The sequence below is a fragment of the Lissotriton helveticus genome, chromosome 10 (genome assembly GCF_964261635.1).
Source record: "Lissotriton helveticus chromosome 10, aLisHel1.1, whole genome shotgun sequence".
Lineage (NCBI taxonomy): Eukaryota > Metazoa > Chordata > Amphibia > Caudata > Salamandridae > Lissotriton > Lissotriton helveticus.
The window spans coordinates 906,351,199-906,377,928 of record NC_136071.1 but is presented as its reverse complement, the minus strand read 5'-3'; the positions used below and the strand labels follow the sequence as shown (position 1 = coordinate 906,377,928).

General features: G+C 46.9%; 1 protein-coding gene across 1 annotated transcript in view; it reads left to right on the top strand.

The window, feature by feature from the left end:
* The window catches only part of EXOSC7 (exosome component 7), a 200,646-nt gene that overhangs the window by 80,801 nt on the left and 93,115 nt on the right, over nucleotides 1-26,730 (top strand). Inside the window, exon 4 of the mRNA XM_078663551.1 lies at nucleotides 18,453-18,618. Coding sequence (XP_078519677.1) covers nucleotides 18,453-18,618 — 166 coding nt within the window. The remainder of the gene's footprint in view (nucleotides 1-18,452; nucleotides 18,619-26,730) is intronic.

The window sequence follows — 26,730 nt, the reverse complement described above, 5'->3', positions numbered from 1 at the left end:
ATGCTGCACGCGGTGGCTGGCGCTCCCTGTTAAGTTTGTAGCTTGTCCAACGGTAGTGCAGAAAACACTCGGGCATCTTCCCGCCACAGCCCGAGAGTGGCCTCTCTTGCAGAGCCCAGCTTCCCTCCGCTCCGTTACTCATCCAACCTATGCCCCTCCTCCGCATCCTACCGGCCAACATCCAGCCAGGCACATGCTTCATTTCTGCTTTCCTTGCTCTGTCACAACCCTGGAGCTCTCCCTGTTGACCTCAGACCCCCAATACTAATCTGTGTCAGCAGACCCTTATTGTTACCAAAACACAGACGGCTGTTCTGCAGGTGGCTAGTGCTTGTGGTGGGGAATTCTGCACCCGCTTCCCTCTGTCCCGGGTCCACTTCCAAGCGTGACAAGCAGTGGACCCCTCTCCCCTAACTAGGTTCTAAGCAGGGCACAAGTCCTAAAAAAAGAAGTGGGGGGACTCTCCAAGTTAGGCGTGGTCACAGGAAGTGACATCACGACAGGAAGTGACATCACGACAGGAAGTGACATCACGACAGGAAGTGACATCACGACAGGAAGTGACATCACGACAGGAAGTGACATCACGACAGGTGTGAGCAGGACAAATGCAAGGCAGGGAGATCTGTTGAATAGGATGGCTCCCATCTCTCCCTCCGCCTGCACCATCTCTCCCTCTGCCTGCACCATCTCTCCCTCTGCCTGCACCATCTCTCCCTCTGCCTGCACCATCTCTCCCTCTGCCTGCACCATCTCTCCCTCTGCCTGCACAATCTCTCCCTCAGCCTGCACCATCTCCCCCTCCCACTCCGCCTGCACCAGCTCTCCCTCTGCATGCACCAGCTCTCCCTCTGCCTGCACCAGCTCTCCCTCTGCCTGCACCAGCTCTCCCTCTGCCTGCACCATTTCCACTCTACCTGCACCATTTCCACTCTGCCTGCACCATCTCTCCCTCTGGCTGCACCATCTCTCCCTCTGTCTGCACCATCTCTCCCTCTGCCTGCACCATCTCCCCTCTGCCTGCACCATCTCCCCTCTGCCTGCACCATCTCCCCTCTGCCTGCACCATCTCCCCTCTGCCTGCAACATCTGCCCTCTGCCTGCTCCGTCTCCCCTCCGCCTGCACCATCTCATCCCCTGCCTGCACCATCTCATCCCCTGCCTGCACAATCTCTCCCTCAGCCTGCACCATCTCCCCCTCCCACTCCGCCTGCACCAGCTCTCCCTCTGCCTGCACCAGCTCTCCCTCTGCCTGCACCACCTCTCCCTCTGCCTGCACCAGCTCTCCCTCTGCCTGCACCAGCTCTCCCTCTGGCTGCACCATCTCTCCCTCTGTCTGCACCATCTCCCCTCTGTCTGCACCATCTCCCCTCTGCCTGCAACATCTGCCCTCTGCCTGCTCCGTCTCCCCTCCGCCTGCACCATCTCATCCCCTGCCTGCACCATCTCTCCCTCTGTCTGCACCATCTCTCCCTCTGTCTGCACCATCTCTCCCTCTGTCCACACCATCTCCCCTCTGCCTGCACCATCTCCCCTCTGCCTGCACCATCTCCCCTCTGCCTGCACCATCTCTCCCTCTGCCTGCACCATTTGCACTCTGCCTGCACCATTTCCACTCTGCCTGCACCATCTCTCCCTCTGTCTGCACCATCTCTCCCTCTGCCTGCACCATCTCCCCTCTGCCTGCACCATCTCCCCTCTGCCTGCACCATCTCCCCTCTGCCTGCACCATCTCCCCTCTGCCTGCAACATCTGCCCTCTGCCTACTCCGTCTCCCCTCTGCCTGCACCATCTCATCCCCTGCCTGCACCATCTCATCCCCTGCCTGCACCATCTCATCCCCTTGCACCATCTCTCCCTCTGGCTGCACCGTCTCCCTCTCAGCCTGCATCATCTCCTTCTCTGCTTGCACCATCCACCCCCTCCGCCTCCACCTCCCTCCCCTGCCTGCTGCTCTTTTAACCCTTTCCTCGTCGCCTTCTCCCCCCCCCATGGTTTCTCCCACAGTTTGTGGCTCTTCTCAAAGTGACTGAAATAAACTCATGAAATGCGCTTTGAATTTGTGCACGCAAATTTGCGCCTACCCCGCTCCTACCCCGCTTCGATGTGCGGAGTATCGGAGCCTTTTTTTAATACTTTTGTATGATTCAACTGAACATCCATTGTCTAGGGCAGGCGTGGCAAACAGGGTGAGGCCTTTTTTCGTTCCTCCTGCCATCCTGCACACTCTGACCTACCTGCGTTTGGCCCATCATAGCGCTGTCCAAAGAAATCAAATGGTCTTTTCAGTGCTTCTCATATTAACATCTGCAGTAATGCAGGACAAGCCTCGCAACATATATACACGGATGATTCAAAAGGTTCCAAAAATTAACTGCAAATGTGACTTTTTACGAAACTCTGAAAGTTCTTACCATTAGAGATTGGGCCAATCTTGACTTTGTGTTCACTGAATGTGGTGTTCCCCAAACGCCCACATGCACTCGGAACATGAACACGACCAAGATCGCATCTCAGAGCAAAAAGAATAGCGAGCAGAAGGTCAAGGGCGGAGCTCATTTTATACTCAAGCCCCTCCTGACAAAGCCGCTGCGCTCGCAGAACTGGGAAAAGGAAGATTCTGGCATCCGTCCATTTCCCTGCACTATAAACAGCATGGGACAATACGGACGGTGTTACATGAACAGTAAATAAATAGCGAGGAGTTCATTTTGGTGTCAGCCCTCTGCTGGTGACACCCGGTGCGGCCCGCACCTCCCGCACCCCCCTTGTGACGCCACTGATCACAACCATCCCCAGAAGAGCTCTCTTGTCCAATGATCTAACCATTCATCCTTCCATCAAATTCCTGATATCCACCATTCCAAATGTACATTGTCATCTATTAATTCTTTTATCCATCATGCAGTCTTTCACCATTCATTCTGTCCTTCCAACTGTGTGCCCCTCCATATCCAAACCTTTTCAACTATTTGAAAACCTATCCATCGTCTATCTTTCCATCCATCCTTTCAGTCATCCATCCCTTCATCCATCCATTCACTCACTCATCCATCCAACCGTGTACCATTTCACCCAAGCATCCTTTCACTCATCCATCCACTCTTCCACCCACCCATCCATTCACTCATCCATCCAACCATTTACCCTTTCACCCATCCAGCCTGTAAGACAATAAGAAATGTACATTTGTCAGGTGTCATACCTGATATGTATTGTTAGACAAATTAATTATCATAATGTTATCGATCTAGTGAAGATGGAAGGCTGATACAGCAGCATGAGATTAGGGTACCCAACACTTTTACACTTGTTCACTGAAAAACGATTGCATCATATTATGGTGAATATTGTGTTGAATATACCGAAGTGCACAAACATGTTTAAAAAAGCAGTCACAAAAGAAACATTTCCGGGGTGTCTGTGGATTCTTGTGCAAGGGCTATGAATCCCAAAAGTTACAGTGGAGTGGTGCATGCTTCCTCACCTTTCCAGTAATTAAGCGGGTGGTTCTTGCCTTTTATGCACAGCCAGTTGCGGGGTGTTCGCCTCTGATTTGAGCAAGCAGGCTGGAGAGAAGGGACTAACATACCTCTTGGGAACTCGACTCACCGATTAACAGCCCTGCAAGAGCCTTCACTGCTCAGATTTTTTTTTATTTTAGACAAAAATGTGTGAAAAAACAGTCTTAAAATAATCGAACTTTTATTTGAAACACATTACACCCTCCGTTCATTTTCAAATGTTGCACATCGTGTTAGCTTTCAACATATGCCAAAAGAAGAGAGAGAGAGAGAGACTCCTGACCCTGTGGCAAGCAGCATACTTCTGGTGAGATTTTTGGGAATGCCCTTGACCAGCTGTTAATGTTGCCGGCGGCGCTACCCGCAGGAAGCGGCTCACCACATGCTGTAACACCCCAAACTGGCCCATTGACATTCTGTATGTGGCAATCAGCCCCATACAAAGTGACAATGGGCGGGGTGGGGCTGCTCTTGCGCTTCTAGCAGCCTGTGATTGCAGGAATGGGGGCGGGCAGGTGGAGAGAGGGCGCTCTGTGCCAATGTTTTGAAGCATGTGCGATGCAACAGAAGGTGGCATTTCTTTCAAGCTCCCCCACATCCTGCTCGGCGCCGCGGCACCCCTGGCTTCTCATCACGGCGCACCGGGGTGCCGCGGCGCACACTTTGGGAACCACAGCATTAGGGGATGATGGGCTAATAAAGCTGGCAGTGAGGTGCAATATTGGGAGAGTCTGTTTTCGTACATATCCGGCTGAGGCGGGCAGGCAGCAGGCGAGGCCGGGGACGAAGGAAAGTCTGGATCGGGACGGCGTTTTGATTGAGCAGGGTGGACGGCGTCCACCCTGGAAAACCCTGGAAAATAAGTGGGGGGATGCCGTCCACCCGCGTGGTACCCCGACTCGTGCCCTGGTTCTAAGAGATGCAATAGATTTTTCAAGTTTTTGAACATCATATGAAATGTTCCCTACGAGATCAAACTGTTCTGGGGTACATCCTGCGGGACGTTGTCTGTCATTTGCAGGCTGTTGTTTCTAACCTGGTTAGCATGGCTCAGCTGGTTAATGTTCCTGCAGAGATCTGCGCGTAACATGCATGGTTAACACAATACAATTAATATTGCTGCTGCTGTAGATTGCAAATCAGTCTGCCTGTGAAGGGTTTTCATCTGGTTATCACAGCTGAGATCGGTCTGTAATCTGCAGGTTGCTGGTTCTATTTACATTCTTCAGAGTAAAGGACTTTGCAGTCCTTACGGTCGATCGGTCTCAGTAAAGAAGAGGAACACAAAAAACATAAAAATTGCATCACACAGAAATCGGAGTTAAACCGCCACGTCAATTCAGAAGCAAATTTGGGCATATACACGAGCAGCTAAAGTGCAAATTCGACCATGGAATAAAGAAAAAATAAAGGTACAGCGAAAAAATACTTCAATCGTAGTTTTTCTATTGAAAGTTGAAATGTAGCATTTATCAGTCAGTGTATGATGTAACTTAGCGATTGGAGTCACTCTGAAATTGTAAAACTGTGTGCACTTTGGACTCTTCATCCCCACGTTCTCACGTCCATCTAATAGGCCTGCTCTCCATGCAGATCGCCGTCGCAGTGGAATAGTTTCACTCTGAAATGGCGCTCGCTGTGAGACTTGATCACGCGGGCCGAGCTATACATTTTTCCTCCAGTTCTTTTGATATGCAATTATAAGTGAACTGATCTTTGGTGTGAGCATTTTAGCAGTAAATAGAGAGCAATTAGCATTACAATTACTGCTGCAGATGGACAACAAAAAGCCCCAGCGACAATTTAAAAGCTGCTAAGTGTTTATTAACTGGCTTCTGGTAACTGAGTGTTAGAACATTTGAGCATCACTTTACCTCAAATATTCTATTAGGGCGGACAATAAACTTAAATAGGGCTAGCTTTAATGGAGGGAAGTATTAAAAGCTACTTGTAAAAATAAAAGTATATGTGCAGATATTTCCACAACATACTATGTTTAAACTGTTCAATCAAAAACTCTGCTTATGTGAGGTGTGACGCAGCCTTCACGTGTTTAGTGTATATCGCGAAGATTAGTTTACATCTAATACCTCAAATTGTTTAGCAAGTAATTCTGTAAAGGTTTGCTGGTCGGAGGGAGTGGGTTAGTTCTGTGAAAAGAAAATTGTGATCACTAACACTTCACTTTAACGCCTGCGTGAAAATTGCCAGTAAGTGAAGTTGTGCTTTGGAGGACGTGGCAGCATATGAAAGAGTGCCATTAGCGAGGGAGTGTCTTTGGCATCCATGAAGTTTGGAGACAAATTTTGCAGCATTAACTGGCTACTCCCAGAGATGTGTTCACCAAGCCACCTCTTTCCCAAATTTGCTTGAAAATGCCCCATTTGCCCACTTTTTTCAAAATTTTCTCAGAGGAGAACCCCCCGTAGGTGGTTCAGGCACGCTCGCTACGCTGGCTCTCCGCAGTGCAGTATTTACGCCACACCACTTTCAAATGTCACCAGCACCAGTGTGTGTGTGTGTGTGTGTGTGTGTGTGTGTGTGTGTGTGTGTGTGTGTGGTGTGTGTGTGTGTGTGTGTGTGTGTGTGTATATATATATATATATATATATATATGTGTGTGTGTATAAAAGAAATTGAGGTTGGCAGGTAGGTTCTGTGTGTGTGTCATGATAATAACACATTTCTTTTATGCACACATCTTTTCCTTGTCCTTAGCTGTCAGGAAAATTATTTTGCCTAAGAGGCTGTGCTTTAACGCAGTGTCTACAGAATACAACATTGTAATTTTCTATTTTTGCAGTAAGGATTTGGGAGACAGGGAGTGTTTAGCCCGTGCAAGCCAAAACGCCTACCTGTCTCAAGTAGAAATGTTTGAAACATATACATCACATCCACATCCACCCAGTCCCACATTTGTTTTATGATTGACTATAAATAGGTGCCATTCTATGCAATGAAGTCTGGGATTTGACCACATTTGCACTGCTGCCTGTTGTAAATTTGTAATCTCTCATGAGGTCATCTCTTAACCCCTTCGCTGCTAGGCCTTTTCCCCTCCTGTGCTAAGCCTTTTTTTGGCGTTTTGGAGTAGTGCGCGTTTAGGCCCTTGTAACTTTTTGACCACATAAGGGATCCGCGCCAAATTTGCGTCCTTTTCTTCCAACATCATGGGGATTCTAAAGGCACCCAGGGTTTGTGGATTCCCTTGGAGGGGTCCCAGAAATTAACCAAAATATAGTGATTTTTTTTGGTTTTTTCAGAAAAATGGGAAAAACGGGCTGCAAATGAAAGCCTCTGGGTTTTTCCCTGAAAATGGTATCACAAAAGGGTTTGTGGGGCTGAAATCTCCATTTTCTCAGCTTTCAGGGAATAACAGACTTTTGTCAGAGAACCGAAATTTTTCACTCAGTTTTGGCATTTTTCTGGGACATAGCCTATTTTTGCTATTTTTAGAGCTTTCCACCTCCTTCCAGTTAATGGTAGAAATGAGTTTGAAAGCAATAATGGATCCTGGAAAGCTTTACATTTTCGAAAAGTAGACAAAATTCTGAATTCAGAAAGGGGTCATTTGTCTAAATCCATGAAGGTTTCGTTATAGAAACTAACAGTTAGATATTGGAATATTTGAAATTTTGTTGAAAAAAACAGCCTTTTGTCTCAACGTTTTCACCTATAACTTTTTCTAATTTTGACAGCTCTTGGAAAGCAATATACCGTTACATTCGTTAGACCTTCCTGGTTGTGGGGATATATAGGACTTGTAGTTTCACCAAGAACCCGACGAACCCAGATCCAAAAACTGAGCAGCAACTTGCAATGGTATTTTTTCATTTACTGGGTATAGTGCACTTTGTCTTGGAAAATGTATACATGGAATAATCTGTATGAAAGACACCTATGTATTTCTGAATTGGGTACAAATTATAGAGTTCAGAAACAGTATATAATTGCACATTTTCAAAGTTGGGAATACTCATACTAGCAAGAGAATTATTGGTCATTTTTCATAAAGATTTTTTTTTTTACACAATGTCTTTCATTGAAAGGGAGAAATGCATGAAAGCTCAATTGGTAATAACAGTTGATTTACAAATCTGAATTACCCCAAGTGTCCCGATAAAAACGGTACCTCACTTGTGTGGGTCGGCCTTGTGCCTGCGACAGGAAACGGCGCAAAATGCAACGTGGTCACACCTAAATTTAGCAGTTACAAATTGACCCTTTTTTGGCAAAGTGCCTACCTGTAGTTTTTGCACCTTAGCTCTGCCGGCACCTAGGGAAACCTAGCAAACCTATACATTTTTGAAAAGTAGACACCCAGGGGAATTCAGGATGGGGTGACTCGACTGCCTACCACCAGGTTTTGTTACCCAGAATCCCTTGCAAAGCTAAGATTTTGACAAAATAAACACATTTTCCTCACATTTCTGTGGTGGAAAGTTCTGGAATCTGCGTGGATCAACAAATTCCACCCACCCAGCGTTCCCCCAGGTCTCCCGATAAAAACATTACCTCACTTGTGTGGGTCGGCCTTGTGCCTACGACAGGAAACGGCACAAAATGCAACGTGGTCGCACCTCAATTTCCCAGTGAAATTTTACGTTCTTTGGACAAAGAGATTACCTTTTGTTTTTGAGCCGTAGCTCTGCCAGCACCTAGGGAAACCTAGCAAACCTATACATTTCTGAAAACTAGACACCCAGGGGAATTCAGGATGGGGTGACTCGTCTGCCTACCCCCAGGTTTTGTTACCCAGAATCCCTTGCAAACATAAAAATTTGACCAAAAAAACACATTTTCCTCACATTTCTGTGGTGGAAAGTTCTGGAATCTGCGTGGATCAACAAATTTCCACCCACCCAGCGTGCCCCCAGGTCTCCCGAAAAAAATGGTACCTCACTTGCGTGGGTAGGCATAGTAGCTGCGACATGAAACAGCGCAAAACGCAGCATGGTCGCACCTCAATTTCCCAGTGAAATTTAGCACGATTCGGACAAAAAGACTACCTTTTTGTTTTTGCGCCGTAGCTCTGCCAGCACCTAGGGAAACCTAGCAAACCTATACATTTTTGAAAACTAGACACCCAGGGGAATTCAGGATGGGGTGACTCGCCTGCCTACCCCCAGGTTTTGTTACCCAGAATCCCTTGAAAACATAAAAATTTGACCAAAAAAACACATTTTCCTCACATTTCTGTGGTGGAAAGTTCTGGAATCTGCGTGGATCAACAAATTTCCACCCACCCAGCGTTCCCCCAGGTCTCCCGATAAAAACGGTACCTCACTTGCGTGGGTAGACATAGTGGCTGCAACAGGAAACGGTTCAAATCGTACGGTGGTGAATTTACATTACCTTATTGCAAAACTACCTTGATTTTGGGGGGGGGGGGGCATCTGAGTTTGTGGCCCGGGGCTCGGTGGTATTCTTTGCAAAGTAGCAAACCCAAACAGTTCTGAAAACTAGACACCCGGGGGAGTCCAGGGAGGTATGGCATGCATGGGTCCCCCAATGTTTTCCTACCCAGAACTCTCTGCAAACCTTAAAATTAGGTAAAAATTGCACTTTTCCAAAGTTTTTGGCGTGGGATCGCCGTGCCGGCAAAAAAGTCGTACCACCCTGCGTTCCCCTTGTTCTCCCGAGTAAAAGGATACCTCACTTGTGTGGGTGCCCCAAAGCAGAACACGCCAAAAATGAATTTTGAAAAAAGTAGTTTTTACTCATATTTACGTTTTACAAATTAAGCACCCCAGCCTAAGTCACTTGCCTTTGGCCCACCCACACAAGTGAGGTATCATTTTACTCGGGAGAACAAGGGAAACGCTGGGTGGTAGGACATTTGTTCCGGCAGCGAGATCCCACCCAAAAAAGTATGGAAAAGTGGGTTTTTTGACCAAAATTTCAGGTTTGCAGGGGTTTCTGGGTAGGAAAACATTGGGGGACCCACACATGCCATACCACCCTGGACTCCCCCGGGTGTCTAGTTCTCAGAACTGTTTGGGTTTGGTAGTTTCCAAAGATGCCTGCCAAGCCCCGGGCCAAAAGCTCAGGTGACCCCCTCAAAAAATAAGATTATTTGGCTAAAGGTAATGTTTTTGTCTCCACAGTATGAATTGGGCCTTTTCCTAAAGCAGCCGCTATGCCTACCCACGCAAGTGAGGTACCATCTTTATCGGGAGACCTTGGGGAACGCTGGGTGGGAGGTAATTTGTGTGAGCCCAGTGATGCCACGCTTTCCCACACTAAAACGTGTGAAAAAACTGATTTTTTCCATGCAAAAAATGAGGTTTGCAAGGGATTCTGGGTAAAGGAACGTTGGAGGATCCCCGCAAGCCATACCTCCTTGGAAGCCCCCGGGTGTCTACTTTTCAGAAATGTGTGGGATTGGTAGGTTTCCCTAGATGGCTGTCTCGCACGGGGCCAAAAACCCAGGTAACCCCTCTTGCAAAAGCTGGCGGACTTAAGATTTTCACCATTGTTACATTCACCAGCTTTTGCAAGAGGGGTTACCTGGGTTTCTGGCCCCGTGCGAGACAGCCATCTATGGAAACCTACCAAACCCACACATTTCTGAAAAGTAGACACCCGGGGGCTTCCAAGGAGGTATGGCTTGCGTGGATCCGCCAACGTTCCTTTACCCAGAATCCCTTGCAAACCTCAATTTTAGCAGAAAAAAATCAATTTTTTCACACGTTGTAGTCTGGGAAAGCGTGGCATCACTGGGCTCACACAAATTACCTCCCACCCAGCGTTCCCCCAGGTCTCCCGATAAAAACGGTACCTCACTTGCGTGGTAGCCATAGTGGCTGCAACAGGAAAAGGTCCAAATCTAACGGTGGTGAATATAAAATACCCTGAAGCAATATAACTTTGATTTTTTTGGGGGGAGGCACCTGAGTTTTTGGCCCGGGGTGGGTGGTATTCTTTGGAAAGTAGCAAACCCAAACAGTTCTGAAAACTAGACACCCGGGAGAGTCCAGGGAGGTATGGCATGTGTGGGTCCCCCAATGTTTTCCTACCCAGAACTCCTTGCAAACCTTAAAAATAGGTAAAAATAGCACTTTTCCAAACATTTTGGCGTGGGATCGCCGTGCCGGCAAAAAAGTCCTACCACCCTGCGTTCCCCTTGTTCTCCCGAGTAAAAGGATACCACACCTTAACAGAGTTACTCAAAAGTCAAACATTCAAGCACGGCTATCTATTCCTCAAAGACACACACATACAGGTTGGATTTAGCACGAGGGCGAGTGATGGTTCAGTACATAAAATTTTATTAACAAGATATTTCAAAAAAATGAAATGCTCTGTCAATAAATAAATGCGAGCTGTAAAGCCACGACAAGGCACCAACTGTTTTACAGGCCATTCACGCACCTTTCATACCTGATACAAACCAGACCATTGACACCATCCGAATGGAAAAGCAACACATAACAACAATCACAATAAGGGGCAAGGTACACCCTACTGCAGAAAGAGAAAAAAAAAATTATTACTGCACACCCATCTAATCCGCAAGCACACACACATACTGGTTGGATTTGGCACGAGGGTGAGTGATGATTCAGTACATACAATTGTATACGCAAGTAATTTCACAAAAATTAAATACACTATGTATAATTGAAAGTATGATAAACTGAACCACTGACTCACAGCTCGTGAGCTGTAAAGCCACGTCAAGGCACCAACCTCTTTACAGGCCATTCATACACCTTTCATACGCGTGACACATACAAAACATTCACACCGCCAGCCGCGGACCCATCACATTTCAACACTCACACCAACAAACACCGCCATTCAAGGGCCCATCACTTTCACACGCCCACATTTCTGACACTGCAACTACACAAAATGATGGACTGTGTGGAGTGTCACTCAACTAGCAGTGTGTGTATTGACCAACAGAAAGTAACTACTCACACACCACCTGCCGAGCGCCAGTCCACCCACACCACCATCCAAGCACCAGACCATGCACACTGCCAGCCAAACACCACTCAGCGCACACCGACAGCCAACTACCACTCCACACACACCACCAGCCAAGCATCACTCCACGCACACCACCAGCCAAGCGCCACTCCACAAACACACCAGCCAAGCACCACTCCACACACACCGCCAGCCAAGCATCACTCCACGCACACCACCAGCCAAGCGCCACTCCACAAACACAACACCATCCAAGCACCACTCCACACACGCCGCCAGCCAAGCACCACTCCACACACACCGCCAGCCAAGCACCACTCCACTCACACCGCCAGCCAAGCACCTAACCATGCACTCCGCCAGCCAAGCAAAAATCCACGCACTCCCCCAGCACAACTCCAATCCATGCACTATGCCAGCCAAGCACCAGACCACGCACACCACCAGCCAAGCGCCGTCCACTCACACCACCAGCCAAGCACCTAACCATGCACTCCGCCAGCCAAGCAAAAATCCACTCACCCCCCAGCACAACTCCAATCCATGCACTATGCCAGCCAAGCACCAGACCACGCACACCACCAGCCAAGCGCCAGTCCACGCACACCAACAATCCAAGCACAATCCTGCACACACCACCATCGAAATTAGAATTTTTTAAAGAAATACCACAAATCAAATGTAGAAACCTACAAATCTGCTAACACAAATTCAAAAACTAAATGCTTTGCACTAATGCAAACCTAAAAGCAAACTAAAAAATATTACAGAAAACAGACCAGACAGTACACTTACAAGCTCAATGAAACTCCCAAAACTTCCTTTTGTGTGTGGTACAATTTAAAACAAGCTGGCACACACAATCCAGGATTTGAAGGACAGTCAGGACAGTGCATACGAGACTCCCTCCGCACTTCTCTTCGCCAACAGACTCTACATCTTTTAGTGGGATTGTCTTTTGCAGTTGTGGGAGGAATGTATTCTGGAAAGTGGCGATCTTTCAGTCTAGCCACTTCCTCCACCACTCCAAATCTTGGCACACTTGCCTGTTCCACTAGTACAAGGCTGCCTATTATAGTCTCCTGAAACTTAACAAAAGGCATCTTTGACTCAGGACAAGATTTCTGGAAAACAACAAAAGCATTAAAGGATGCCAAATGGAAAAGATGGATAGCCAACTTCTTGTACCAAACGTAAGCCTTTCGAAGAGCAGCATAAGGTTCCAACCTCTGATCTACTCTGTCAACACCACCCATGTGCCTATTATAGTGTAAAATGCACACAGGTTTACGCACTTCAGCAGTCTCACCCCGAACTGGCAGAGCTTCAGTGCTTTCGTCATGGATAGTAGTCAGCATGTAAACATCTCTCCTGTCTGAAAACTTCACAGCTAGAAGCTTCCCACATCGCAATGCAGTAGACTGTCCCCGCACAAGCCTTTTGCAAACAAGTTCTATTGGGAAACCTTTCCGGTTACTGCGCATCGTGCCACATGCAACAGTGCCCACTTTGGCCAACTCCTTGAACAAACGCACACTAGTGTAGAAGTTATCTACATATAAATGGTGGCCTTTGTTAAATAATCGTCTACCTAGTTCCCACACAATTTTCTCCGTCACTCCAAAAGTGGACGGACAAGCAGAAGTGTTAATGCTGGAATCCTTACCGGTGTACACCCTGAAATTATAAACATATCCAGTCTCACTGTCACACAGCATATACAGTTTGATGCCATAACGTGCCCTCTTACTAGGAATGTATTGCCTAAAAACCAAGCGGCCCTTGAACAATACCAAAGACTCGTCCACAGCTATTTCTCTTCCAGGTGCAAAGATCTCAGGAAAACGATCAACAAAGTGATCAAGGACAGGCCGAATCTTAAAAAGACGGTCACAATCAGGGTGATCGCGTGGCAACACTAAATCATTATCAACAAAATGCATCATGCGAAGAAGAAGCATATATCGATCACGAGTCATAACTGCTGGAAATATAGATGTTGCCATCAAGGGACTAGTGGACCAATAAGAAGACATTGATGGCTTCCTTAGCAAGCCCATCAAAAAAGTTAATCCCAAAAACTTCTTCATCTCTTCAACATATGTGGGAGACCAATGGGTAGCTCTAGAATGGGGCTTAAGGCTGGCACTGTGGTCCCTCAAATACTGCTCTGCATACAAATTAGTTTGCTCCACAATCTCCTGCAAAAACTCATCGTCAAAAAACAACTGAAAAAATTGAATTGGCAAAAAATTGTCAGTATTCACTCTACACCCTGGAACACCAGTGAAGTCTGGCAATTCCGGCTGCACCATGCCAGGGGCAACCCAGACGTCATCACTAACATGAAGAGAAGAAGCCACCCTAGCCTGCAGGCCAGATGCCTCTTGCTGCACTACATCAACGGGAACACTAGCATCCCCAGATGCCTCTTGCATCACTACACCAACAGGAATACTAGCATCCCCAGATACATTTTGCATCTCTTCACCAACAGGAGAACTCACATCCCCAGCTGCCTCTTGCATCTCAACATCAACAGAAGAACTCGCATCCCCAGATGCCACTTGCTGCTCAACAACAACAGAAAGACTAGAAGCACCAGATGCCTCATGCTGCTCTACAACAGGAAGACTAGCAGCACCAGATAACCTTTGGCGCACCACAGCAATGTGAAACCTTTTGGGCGCAGCCTTTACCACACTTGCCTGTTCCCGACGAGAAAAAAAGGGAAACCTTGAGGACCTAGGCTGCCGCTCACATGGCTCTTGCCTCTCTACCGGCACATCAATGTCCCTCTCTACCACAGGCACTTCATCAGCACTAGAAGAAGAATCATCATCCGATGATACCATGCGAAGAGAAAACTCACTGCCTGAATCTTCTGCACCTACCTCATGCTCCGAATAGGAGTCAGTGTCTGGACCATGGTCAGAGGAAGACTCAAAAAGCAAACTAACAACCTGCTTAGCAGTAATCCTGCGAGCAGCCATTATCCTTACAAATCAAGAAGACTACACACACAAGTGAACAACAACCTACACTGTGCAAAGTAAGAAGTAAACAAGGTAGAGTCTTCACACAAAAATCAATACACTCAAAAACAATTCAAATCTAACCAAATATAAGAAGACTCACCAGCACCTACTCTGCTGAAACACAGGAAAAAGAAAGGAAATTCCACTGGAAAGAAAAAAAAAGTATAGATTAGACAAAGTACACATCAAGCAGCAATACAAAAAAAAGTTATCAAGAAACACAAAGCCACACAAACAGCAATAACTTCACTTTTCATAAAAACACATTTATCTAGGAAAAATAGTACAAAAAACATTTACTTACCAAGCACATGCAACTACACAAGCTGCAAAACCAGCATTAACCGAACCACAACCTACACCAATACAAACAGCAAAAGCCTGGATCAAAAACAAAGAAGAAAAAAAATAATTTAATACATTTCACAAACAACATAACAAATGAATAAACAATACACAAATTTACACCCAAAATCACATCCACACAGATGGGCCATCAAAAAGGGCAAAACGGACAAAAGTACGGGTTGATTTGCCCACGGGGGGGGGGGGGCAGAAAATCTAAATTTAAAATCCGACCCACCTGAAAGCGACCCTTGCCCAATGGGTCACTTCCTACAATCTAAAATAAAATCCCTGGTGCTAGTGGGGGCATTTCCACCGCACAATCGCAATGCTGTGCGCGACCGTGAGCCAGAAATGCCCTGCAAAGAGACATCAGAAGAGAGGAAATTCACTTACCTCTCCCCTGATGCCTCTTTGCAAACCCCCCCAAATATCTCAAAACCAACCTAACACCTCCAGGCGCAGGAAGCAAATGGCTTCCCGACCGCCTGGGAATCCCTGAAGATGTTGGTGCGTGCTGTGCGAGCTGACGTCATCAGGGATTCTCATGGGGAGGGGGACAACAGAATTACTGTGGTTAACTGTGATGCTGGACAGAGGCACTTGCATCCTTGATTTTCACAAGCGCAATCCAAAAACAGTTCCTATGACCAGGAGCTTCTTTCTCCCCATCTGCTGCTCTCATCAGTCTCTGACCATTTATACACATAAGAGGCATGTGAACTCACACAGAAGATCCCCGTTTGGCAACGCCCACCAACTAGCGGAGTGCACCATCTTTCCTAAATTTACCCACTATGATGGACAGCTCACTCAAGGGACCTGTGCACACATTGGTGCGATGGCATATTAACACACACGGACACTGGAGACAAAGCAAGCGCTCGAGTTGCAGCACAAATTCAGGAAAACATTCATCAGCCCAAAAACATGTGACCTTCCCACTATGATGGACAGCTCACACAAGGGACCCCTGCGCACATCTGTGTGATTGCATAGTAACGCACACATGGACACTGGAGACAAAGATGGCGCTCAAGTTGCAGCACAAATTCAGAAACACATTCATCACTATGATGGACAGCTCACTCAAGGGACCCCTTCGCACATCGCAGCGATGGCATAGTAACACACACATGGTCACTGAAAACAAAGCATGTGTTCAAATTGCAGCACAAATACAAATAAACATTCATCAGCCCAAAAACACTAGTGAGCTTTGCCTAGGCAGGACAGGTGTGTTATTTAGCCACTTCTGATAAACACATAAGTATAACTAATGAAGCACAGAGGCACTTGCATCCTTCATTAAAGAAAGTTAAGTGTGGCCATACACATTTTTGCAGAGGCTAAGTATTGGGTATTCAAAAGCCTGTTTATATGAGATAAAGTACTTTTGGAGGAAAAATGGGAGTGTAAACTGAACCCTTAACCCATGTTTTGGAAGTCAAGGCGAGCAACTGATCAACACCTTGTTTATAAATAACCATATTAGGTAACAACCTCTTCCCATGATGTTTTTTCAAGTACCTTCCTGCCCTCCTTCAAGTAGCTATCCCGAATAAACTAATGGTTAACTTGTTGACATGTTGGGCCTATGGATACATATTCTAATATGCGAGACGTTCTCTTTCTCAAATAGTGAACTGTACTATCTACATAAGTTAAATCACATGTCAAGCTTGATAAAGGTACACTGCGTAAGAACTGTTTAGCCATTAATAAACTGAAAAACTGCATACTGCCTTTTTCATGTACACATTGAGCAATACATACACTGCAGTAGGCCTTTTTTTGCCTTTTTATGGGAAGCGAGTGCTTTGAGTCCTTGGCTCGGTCTGACTTTAATATTATATCATGTGTGACCACAGGCACACACAGATGGCTTTTGCATGCATTATCCCATTGAAGCCATGGCTACTGGCTGTTACCATTGATAGTTTGATTAGTGAGCAGTGTTTGTAGAACATGAAAGGGCGCTATAAAATAACAGCATTCACTATGTAAATATTTTATGCAGCGTATGTTTAATAATAATATATTATCCTAGATTTCTGGTTGTGATCATTGATGTTCATTTGTTAATTAGGATGTTGGTTTTGTAATAGAAAAATATAAACTGAACTTACACTGTTATAATGGATGAATAATATTGCTCACAAAATAGTGAGCTTGTATGCAAACATGATATGACATGTTGACATCACTGACTGTATACTGCTTATAAAGCTTTGGAGGCCATATGCTGTTAGCCTCAAAAGCGCAGCATCATCTGCATATAAAAAAATGGCGCAATCTGGGAGAGAATTCTAGGGATATCTTTACTATATGCCCTCAAAGCTTTACCAAGGGAGTAATTGTAAAATAAACACAAGAAAGTGGCCAGGATGCAACCATGCCTCACTCCTCTGCTCACCTTTAAAATTAGCACTGTACTTGTGATTTTAAAATGACCCCCATCAGCACTTTTTCAACCAAAAACGGCCATCTCCAAACATCAGATGCTCGAAAACACTTTAAACTTAATGTTCCCCCAAAAAGGGGAGCGACCCTTCCCCAAGGGGCCGCTCCCCGAACAACGAAATTGAGAAATAAAGAAAAAAAAAATTAAATACCTAGCATTCTAGCCGCACGATCGCACGATCGTGCAGCAGGAATGCTCTAAAGTGGCATCGAGGGAAAGGAAAAGCCTTTCCTTTCCCTCGATGCAAGTTTCAGCACAATCCCCCCGCCCCAGCCGCAAAACGAACCTGTTCAACAAACGACGCGCAGGAAGCAAATGGCTTCCCTGCGCGTCGGTAAACAAAAGGTAACCTCCGGTGACGTCAGCGCGCCTCGCGCGCTGACGTCATTGATGACGCGGGCGGGGAGGGCGGGGGGAGGCAGGGGAAGGTCTTCCCCTGCCATCCCCGCAGAAACGAACGAAATCGGGCTGACTCGGGGAGAGCGCTGGCGCTTCCCCCGAGGGTGGGGCTCATGACGAGCTGGGCTCGTCATCAGCGTGCGAGCGCCCTACTCCATGACGAGCCCAGCTCGTCATCAGCCCCGAAGGGGTTAAGCTTCATGCTTCTTCCAACACCTACAAGAGCCTTTGCTTCCATAAAATGTGATTATTTTTTTTAGTCACACCCCATCATGGATATATTTGAATCGGTGGCAACTCATAAGTTTAGCTCTGCAGTACCTGTTTATTATGTAATCAATTACGTTTTTACCGTGGCTGCACACCTCAAGGACAGAATGTGTATTTTTATTTACTCCATGATGCAGTTCCAAATTCTAATCTATATTGTTGTTCGACATTCAGAATTTTTTCATCCGTGCCATCTCCGCATACATGCCTTGTGGCCCTGGGTACAAAGCTATGATATTAAGGAAAAACGAGTAGTGGGGTTTAGTTCACAAAAATATATTTTGTTGTGCTTTCACTTAACAAACCCTGATAAGCGACACATATTAATGTGTTCCTGAATCTCCAAAGCCTAACAACAAATCTGATGTGATCAGATTTTGTTGAGCGTGGACTAGACCATTATGGGTGTCAATGCAGTATATTTGTGGTAAGAAGTACAAACATCGTTAGTGTTGTGTGTTTTCTTTTTTTCAGCTCTGCAAATGCCACACCGGAATTTGAAGGTCGGGGAGGAGAAGAACTTGGCACTGAGATATCAAATACATTATACAGAATATTTAACAGTAAAAGCTGTGTTGATCTGAAATCCCTCTGTATTCATCCAGGAGAGCACTGCTGGGTTCTCTATGTAGATGTTTTGGTAAGTGTAAACTGTTTACCATTCTTCTTCCTGTGATATTTTATTAAATAACTTGTATGCATGTTATATTGACATTTATCTGCTTTCCAGATCTCCCAGCACAACCACCTTTCTTATGACTTCCATTATGTGTTTTTGAATTTTAAACAAAAAACATGCTATAAGTAAACATAAGTATCTTCGTTCCATGGATGCAGCTAGTATGCAGGCGAGTTAGAGACGACTGAATAAAATATGCATTCCTATTTAGACCCAGAGAAGTTTTCCTCTTACTTAAGTGTAAACTGCATCTGAGTCCGAGCTTCCATGGACAAAAAAAAGCAGGGCAGAAAACACCCCATTACACCCATTTTCCTCTCAGCCAGGAACACCTGTACAGCTTAAATTTCTTTGTTAGCGAGTTATCTCTGTAGGCCTAGTTGAAGAACTATGGTTAAATACCCACAGGACCAGCTTTCGCTCCCCCACCAGTATTGACTTTTTCCTTCTCATATATTTGGTATAAGTCTGTAATTATTAGAATTATAAAAAAAAATGTATTGCCCACTGGTTTAAGTACTACATTTTGCTACACTAACTTATTTTAATTATTTTTATTTTAAAGGTTTTATATAGCGCTGGCTAGACCGGGAGGTATCAGAGCGCTCTACATGAATATCAGATCATAGTTACAGGTTACATCGTTACAAAGGTTACACAGTTATTAGAGCCCGCCAACATAGTTACTTGTAAGGTCGAGATAAACAATAAGCACAAAATACGTAAGGGCAAAAGCAGGCAAGGGGAGAGATTCAGGGGAGTGGTAGGAGCAGGGGAAGTAGACAGATAATGAAGGCGGGAAAGAGGAGAGGAGGGTGAGAGACACCGCATGGAAAGAGGAGGGGAAGGGCGACAGGGACACAAACTGGTAGACGAGTCAAAGCAACGTCCAAAGTCCAGTAAGCTGTGATCCCAGGGGAAGTTGTATCACTTCCCTATCTCTGTTGCGATAGCCTACCTTTACGCAGTGGACTCTCAGAGGGGTCTCTGAGACTCCAAGGCCTACATACTGGATCCTTCCCCAAAAAGGGGCGAGGGAGTGCTTTGGCAAGGGGTGGCAAACCATACCTCAGCTGTGAGTGGCTCCCTTGGCGCAGTGGACTCTCTCAGCGAGTTCGCTGAGACTCCAGAGTATAAATATTGGATCTTTCCCCAACAAGGGGAGGAGGAGCGCTTAGTCAAAGGGCACACAGGACAGGGGGTTAGGCAGAGTAGCAGGCAAGGGGAGATATTCACGGGAGAGGGGATAGGAGCTAGGGAAGTCGACAAAGAGAGAAAGGGTACTAAATGGGAACATATTTAATTAATGAGTTATTATATAGCACTGGCTAGACCTGAAGGAATCAGAGTGCTTAACATGAGGAACAATAATGTTGCAATTAACTAGCTCATGGACATGGCTGTTTAAGGGACAAGATTAACAATTTTGTTTTCCAGGTTTCCCCCACGTTTTAATAGTTGGGTATTCTGTGTTACGATCCTGCAGGTGCTCTTGCATGTATCCTAGTTCTCCGTTATTTCCAAGCCTTTCTCTCTTCACTTCAATTCCACTAAAAGCTCTTTCCTATTGTCTCTTGCCAGGAGACATTCTCAGTTGGTATGTCTTTAAATGAGGGTGACCTCAAAGCTAATGGTGCAGCAAAAATAAACAGCACATTGTGCCTTTTAACATAACTGCAAAAAATCATGCATTGTGTTGCAAATTGCTGCATAATATTATCAACCGATTTCCCAATTACCATTTATATCTAAAATTCTAGAACAACATGTGCTGCAAGACCTTTCTTCTTTTTTGGAGTCTCACAACCTCCTTCATGGGCGTCAGGCAGGCTTTCGTGCACACCATAGCACCGAGTTAGTGATGCTCTCGGTGCTGGATGAGCTTAGAGGCATGGCTGACAGTAGGAAACCAAGCGCCCTGATACTTTTAGATCTGTCAGCGGCGTTTGATACTGTCAGCCATGACCTGCTCCTGAAAAGAGTGGCCAGCTCGGGAATAAAGGGTGCAGCTTATAAGTGGCTAGAATCCTTCCTAACAGGGAGGCAACAGAGGATTCAACAGGGAGATGATCTCTCCGATGTAGGTATTGTGGAGTGTGGAGTCCCGCAGGGCTCAGCACTATCGCCACTACTTTTTAATCTTTACCTACAACCTCTGATTGAGTCTTTAGTGCACATGGGTTGTCGAGTGTTTAATTATGCCGACGATACTCAGCTGCTTTTTAGCATTGAGAACTCTACTACGGCTCAGGCGCATGTGTTAGAAGTTCTTAGGTATACAGTCAGTTGGATGACTGTCAACCTACTGAAAATTAACCCCGAAAAGACGGAAGTCTTGGTGGTATCTACTGGTACATCACCTTGGGGTGATTTGTATTGGACGCAAGAACTTGGTCCTACTCCAACACCAGCAGCAAATGTAAAAAGTCTTGGCATCAAAATTGACCGCGACCTGTCAATGTCTGCCCAGATTTCTACGGTAGTTGGCGTATGCATTGGTCTAATCAGGCAATTGCGCAAGCTAGTTCCTCTCCTATCTCAATCGATGCTTCGCAGGGTAGTTTCAACCACAATTATATCACGATTGGACTATGGCAACGTCCTTTATTTAGGCCTGCCAAACAGTCTGATCAAGAGATTGCAGGTTGTCATGAACGATGCGGCACGTTTAATCTTTAAGCTTCCCAGAAGAGCTCATGCCTCCCCCCTATTGCTTAGGCTTCACTGGCTCCCTGTGGAGCAGAGGGTGGAGTTTAAGAGCTTGTAGCACATAAGGCAATATATGGACAAGCACCGGTCTATATAAAGGATCGTTTGATGCCTTATAATCCTAAACAATCGCTTAGATCTTCGAACGCTCAGCTGCTGGTTTGCCCTCGCTTTAAATTGGCAACAAAGGGCGGAAGATCCTTTTCCACACTAATTCCACAGCTGTGGAACAAGCTGCCAGACATACTTCGTAAAGAGACCAATCTTTTACAGTTTAGAAAGCAGTTGCTGTAACTCACGTACCTGTAGCACCGGCGGCTGGGACCCCTGCCACTTTCGCCTGCCATCTTCATCATCTGTGGAGCCCAGGACGGTGGGGGAGAGCCTGCTGTGGCTGCTGCGGTCGCCGAGGAGGCTGGTCACGGTCAGCAATCCGTGCTCGACCGGGAGGCTGTGGACGTCAGATAAGCGCTTCCGTCGGGGGCCCCGACCCCCCCGACACTCTCATCGGATCTACGGCGGCGGGTTGGAGCCTGCCGTGGCTGCTACGATCGCCGGTCTCATCGGACCTTCAGCGACGGGCTGGAGCCGGCCGTGTCTGCCTGCCGGGGCTGTGGCGATCACCGATCACAAGCGGTCACTTCAGGCATCGGATCCAGCCTGCAAGGCATCGGATCTTCACCGTGACTGCCTGCCGGGGCTGCTGGTCGCTCTGAGCCTGCAGAGTGGAGCGAAGTGGCGAGGCCGTCCCCCCCCCCCCCATGCAGAGAATGCCGACGTGGAGGCACCGGCTACAGGAGCGCCAAGCACTGAATCACGAGGCTCACGGCGAAGGCACCTCTGGCCTCTCCCCTCCTCACCGGAGTGTCCATTGGGAGATATGACACTGTTTGGCGGCGGAGCCCTTAATCAGTAGCGGGTGGGCTCCAGTGTCTCTTGGGAGAGCTGGGCGGCGGGCCGGCTGGGTCGCGGCTTCGGCGCTGCAAACACGGAGAGAAGTCGCCTCATAGCCCCGCCCCCAGGAAGTGCACTGAAGAATCATAACAACGCTGATAGCATAGCACCACCTTCGACTATCATTCATTAATGGAGATATTATTTCTATGGAACCTAAAAAGGAATCTGCACACCGACAACGTGAAAAAAGGGCGCAGTGAAGCCAGCTGATCTACCATCTCGTAAAAAAACGGCCCCAAGACTATGGCAAGGTATTGTGCCCCCCACTCAGTTTCTCATTTTTATTTTTTTCACCGCTTTTTTAAGCTGATTTACATGACTGTACTGTTGTGATCCTCTGCCCAAAATGGCTGGGGCCATAAAGTTGTAGTATCTACTAGACTCCATTTCCCTGTCTTCCTCAGAAAACAGATCTTCCACTCAAAATGGTTGGGGTCATAAACCTGCAACAAAAAATTGCCAGACGCCCACAAAGCTAATCTATAAGCACTGCCTCCCCTTGGCCTTCCAAAATAGACATAGGACTCACCTCCACCCTCCCAGTAAGATAGAAATAGGACTTCCTCGAAACTGGTCTGCATCCCTGATCTCAGGGCATAAGAACAAACATAGGACTACTATACTCTCTTTACCTCTCTATCCGGGCGGCCATCTTAGACTAGTCAATCCTCATCTCCTCACCATGCCTAACGAAGCGGCCATCTTAGGCTAGTCAAACTCTCTACCCCTCCATACACACTTCTTAACTTCTTCTCTCCCCCCCCGCGCACACCTTAGCTCTTATCCTACACCTACACTTACCCTACACCCGCCCCTTCCCCCACGTCCATCATGGAACCCACGGGCAATCACACATATAAAATTAATTACCCCCCAGAGCTCTCCAAAAAAAACGCAAAACGTTGTAAACACAAATTCGTAAAGTCCCACCCTGAAACCCCCTTTTTAGACACCTACTACTCCCTCATCAATGGTACTAAGAGCACCGATATCATTCTCTACACTATACGCAGAGCACAATGGAGAAAAGCATTCCTCACCATACTCACCATATCGACCACCAGGAAAACTGCCCATGGCATAACACTTTCCACCACACCATCCCAACTCTACCCATCTAGAGCATCCATCACTATCTACAATAACGGTACTATCCTAATTCAATCCACAGACAGAAACCTTGACCTATTTGACAACCTGTTCCCCACTTTCAAAGAATACATTTCCAACACTCAGATCCCACACCATCAGGCCTCTAATACCAACATCCTCGACCTCACAGCACCTCCTACCATTAACACGCACCTCTTCCCTCCCCCCAATACTCTACTTTTTCACCCCCCGGCTACATACACTCCACACTCCTCAATCCCAGACGCGGATCTCCCCTTCGCCATCAACACCGCCACCCCATCCACCCCTCTCCCACTTAACCAGAACCCCACACATCCGACTATTATTTCAGAACAACAAACCCCACCTGACTGCACCCAACACAACATGACTCTCTCCCAACCAATCTCCCCCTCCTCTCTTTGCACTCCCTCCACTCCTAGCCCTCATCTCTCCCTCAACCTCTCCCCCCCCCCCTCGCTTTGCACTCCCTCCACTTCTGGCCCTCATCTCTCCCTTAACCTCTCCCCCCCCCACTCTGTGCACTCCCGCCACTCCTGGCCCTCTTTCCTCCCGCAACCTCTCCCCCCCCACTCTCACTCCCTTCTACCACAACGTCATCCCCGCAACGCCCAGCCTCCACACGTCCCGCAATTGGCTCACCCCCTCTATCACTGACTCCCCGTCCAATAACAACAATACCATCTCTAACCCTTCCACTCCCTCCCCCCCCCCAACCTCCCTACCTACCCCAACACACTCACTAACACCTCCAACCCCAACTCCACCCACCTCACTAACCCCCCCACCCCCCTCCCCCCTCCTACTCCACTAACCAAGACACTTGCTCTCCATCTATGCCCACCCCCAACTCTGTACCCAACCCCACGCTGGACATGATCATGTCAACCCTCCTCCAAGTGAGAGAAGAACTCCACACCCTCAAAGAGTTACTTCTCACACACCCCAGACACCCCCCCACCTCCACTTCTCAACCTAACAACCTATCCCCCTCACATCCTACTCACCCCCTACACTGGACCTCTATCCCCTCTCGCAATACCTCCAGCCGCCCTTGGCGCACTATCAAGACTCTCTCGGACCCTGACATACACACCCTTCTCCGCACTTATGTCCCGGTTCGACGAAACCTCTTAGCCACCACACACCTCCCTATTCCTACGATTCTCTCTAACCCTCTCAGACACCCCACGCATAACTACAGAGGCTCTGTCCCCAACAACCTCACAAAAATCCCCCTCACTTTAGATCCCTCCTCCTCCCTCTGCACCCCCAGACTCAAATGCGCACTCCTCAACTGCAGATCGGCCCAAAGACACGCCTCGGAGGTCGCTGATCTCATCATTTCTTTGAACCTTGACCTCGCCATCCTAACTGAAACATGGTTAACTGAATCTTCTACTCCTATCATGGATATCCTAGTCCCCCCCCCCCCCCAATTACTGCATCATTAGACTTGACAGGTCCAAGAAGGCAGGCGGTGGAATCGCATGCATTTACAAGAGCAACCTTTCAATTAATAAAGTCACCGCCCCTTCTCTTACCTCCTGTGAATACATCTGCCTTGATGTCATCAGTGAAAACAAACCTGTATGTTCTCTACACATCATCTACCACCCACCTGGGGACAACATCACCTTCTCCCAACAACTCATGGACACAATCTCAATCAACTCAGGACGGCAAAACACACAAATTTACCTGGGCGATTACAATCTTCACTGGAATGATTGTAGTGACGCAGTGGTCAATAGCCTCAAAAATTACCTTAATGCCTCTGACCTCACCCAAATTTGCAACAGCCCGACCCATGACAAAGGCTCTATCCTCGACCTTATCATCTCCAAAGAAGGCACTACTCAACTTGATTCAATCCAACCATGTGACTGGTCTGATCACCATATTGTCACATTCTTCATCAAGGAAAAAGTTAAACGTATCCCAGTCCAAACCTCCAAGCCCAAAGTCTGGAAAAGAGACTTGAAGAGACTCGATCCAAACTCTCTACCCCCTGACAGCTGCAATCTCCTACTTCCCCCTACCGGCGTTACTGACGTTCAGTGCTTAACTGACCACTATCTCAACTCTATGACCTCAATAATCAAGGAGGCTGCACCCATGCAACTGAAAAGAGTCTCCACCAAGATCTCCAACCCTTGGTACGACGGGAGTCTCAATGAAGACAGAAGGGCCATGCGAATGGCAGAGCGCACCTGGAGATCTGTTCCCTCAGCTCTGCACCTAAAAATTCTGAAGAAAAAGAGAAACGCGTACTTCAGGAAAATAAAACGCTCAAAGTCAGATTTCTTCAGACTCCAGCTCGACCAAGCAAAAAACCGGCCAAAAAAACTGTTCGAGCTAATCCGATCACAATCCAAGGAACAACCCCAAGCAGTCGACCCCATGGGCAATGCACCTTCCTGTGAAGAGTTCTCTGCTTTCTTTAACCAAAAAACTGACAACATAAGGAGCAATCTCCTCATTGACGCAAGCCTATACCCCAAACCCCACTGCGTTACACCCAATGAACCAAAAAACAATGCGACATGGTCATCCTTTGACACTTACTCTGAAGAAGAAATTGACAGACTACTCAGCACCCTGAAACCATCCAATCACCTCAATGACCCTCTTCCGGCTAACGTTGTAAAAGACTTCACCCCTCTGCTCCTCCCACTCTGGACTAAAATTATTAATTGCTCACTTCAACAAGGAACAATCCCTGACTCCCTCAAAGTTGGACAAGTTACACCTTTACTAAAGAAACCAACTGCCGACCCCACTGATCTAAACAACTACCGTCCTATTACCAACATTCCCACTCTCGCCAAACTGTTGGAAAAATGCGTTCAACTACAATTGACAAAGCACATAGAGCAGTTTGATCTCCTCAACCCTCATCAATCAGGCTTCCGAGCAGGGCACAGTACCGAAACTGCTATGACTCACATAATTGACGACGCCCTACAAATCTTAGATCAAAATGATACCTGCCGCCTCATCCTTCTTGATCTCTCTTCAGCATTCGATACTGTGAAACATGAGAACTTACTTGAGCTCTTAAGCACAAGAATGGTCTTTCTGGGACTGTTCTTCAGTGGTTCACCTCTTTTCTACATAACAGGTCTCAGAAATTCAAGAGCAACAACTTGATGTCCTCTCCAGTACCTGTATAGTTAGGGGTCCCTCAAGGATCCTGCCTATCCCCTACTTTGTTCAACTTAGTTATGGAACCTCTCACCACCCTGCTACAAGCATCCAATGTACACTTTC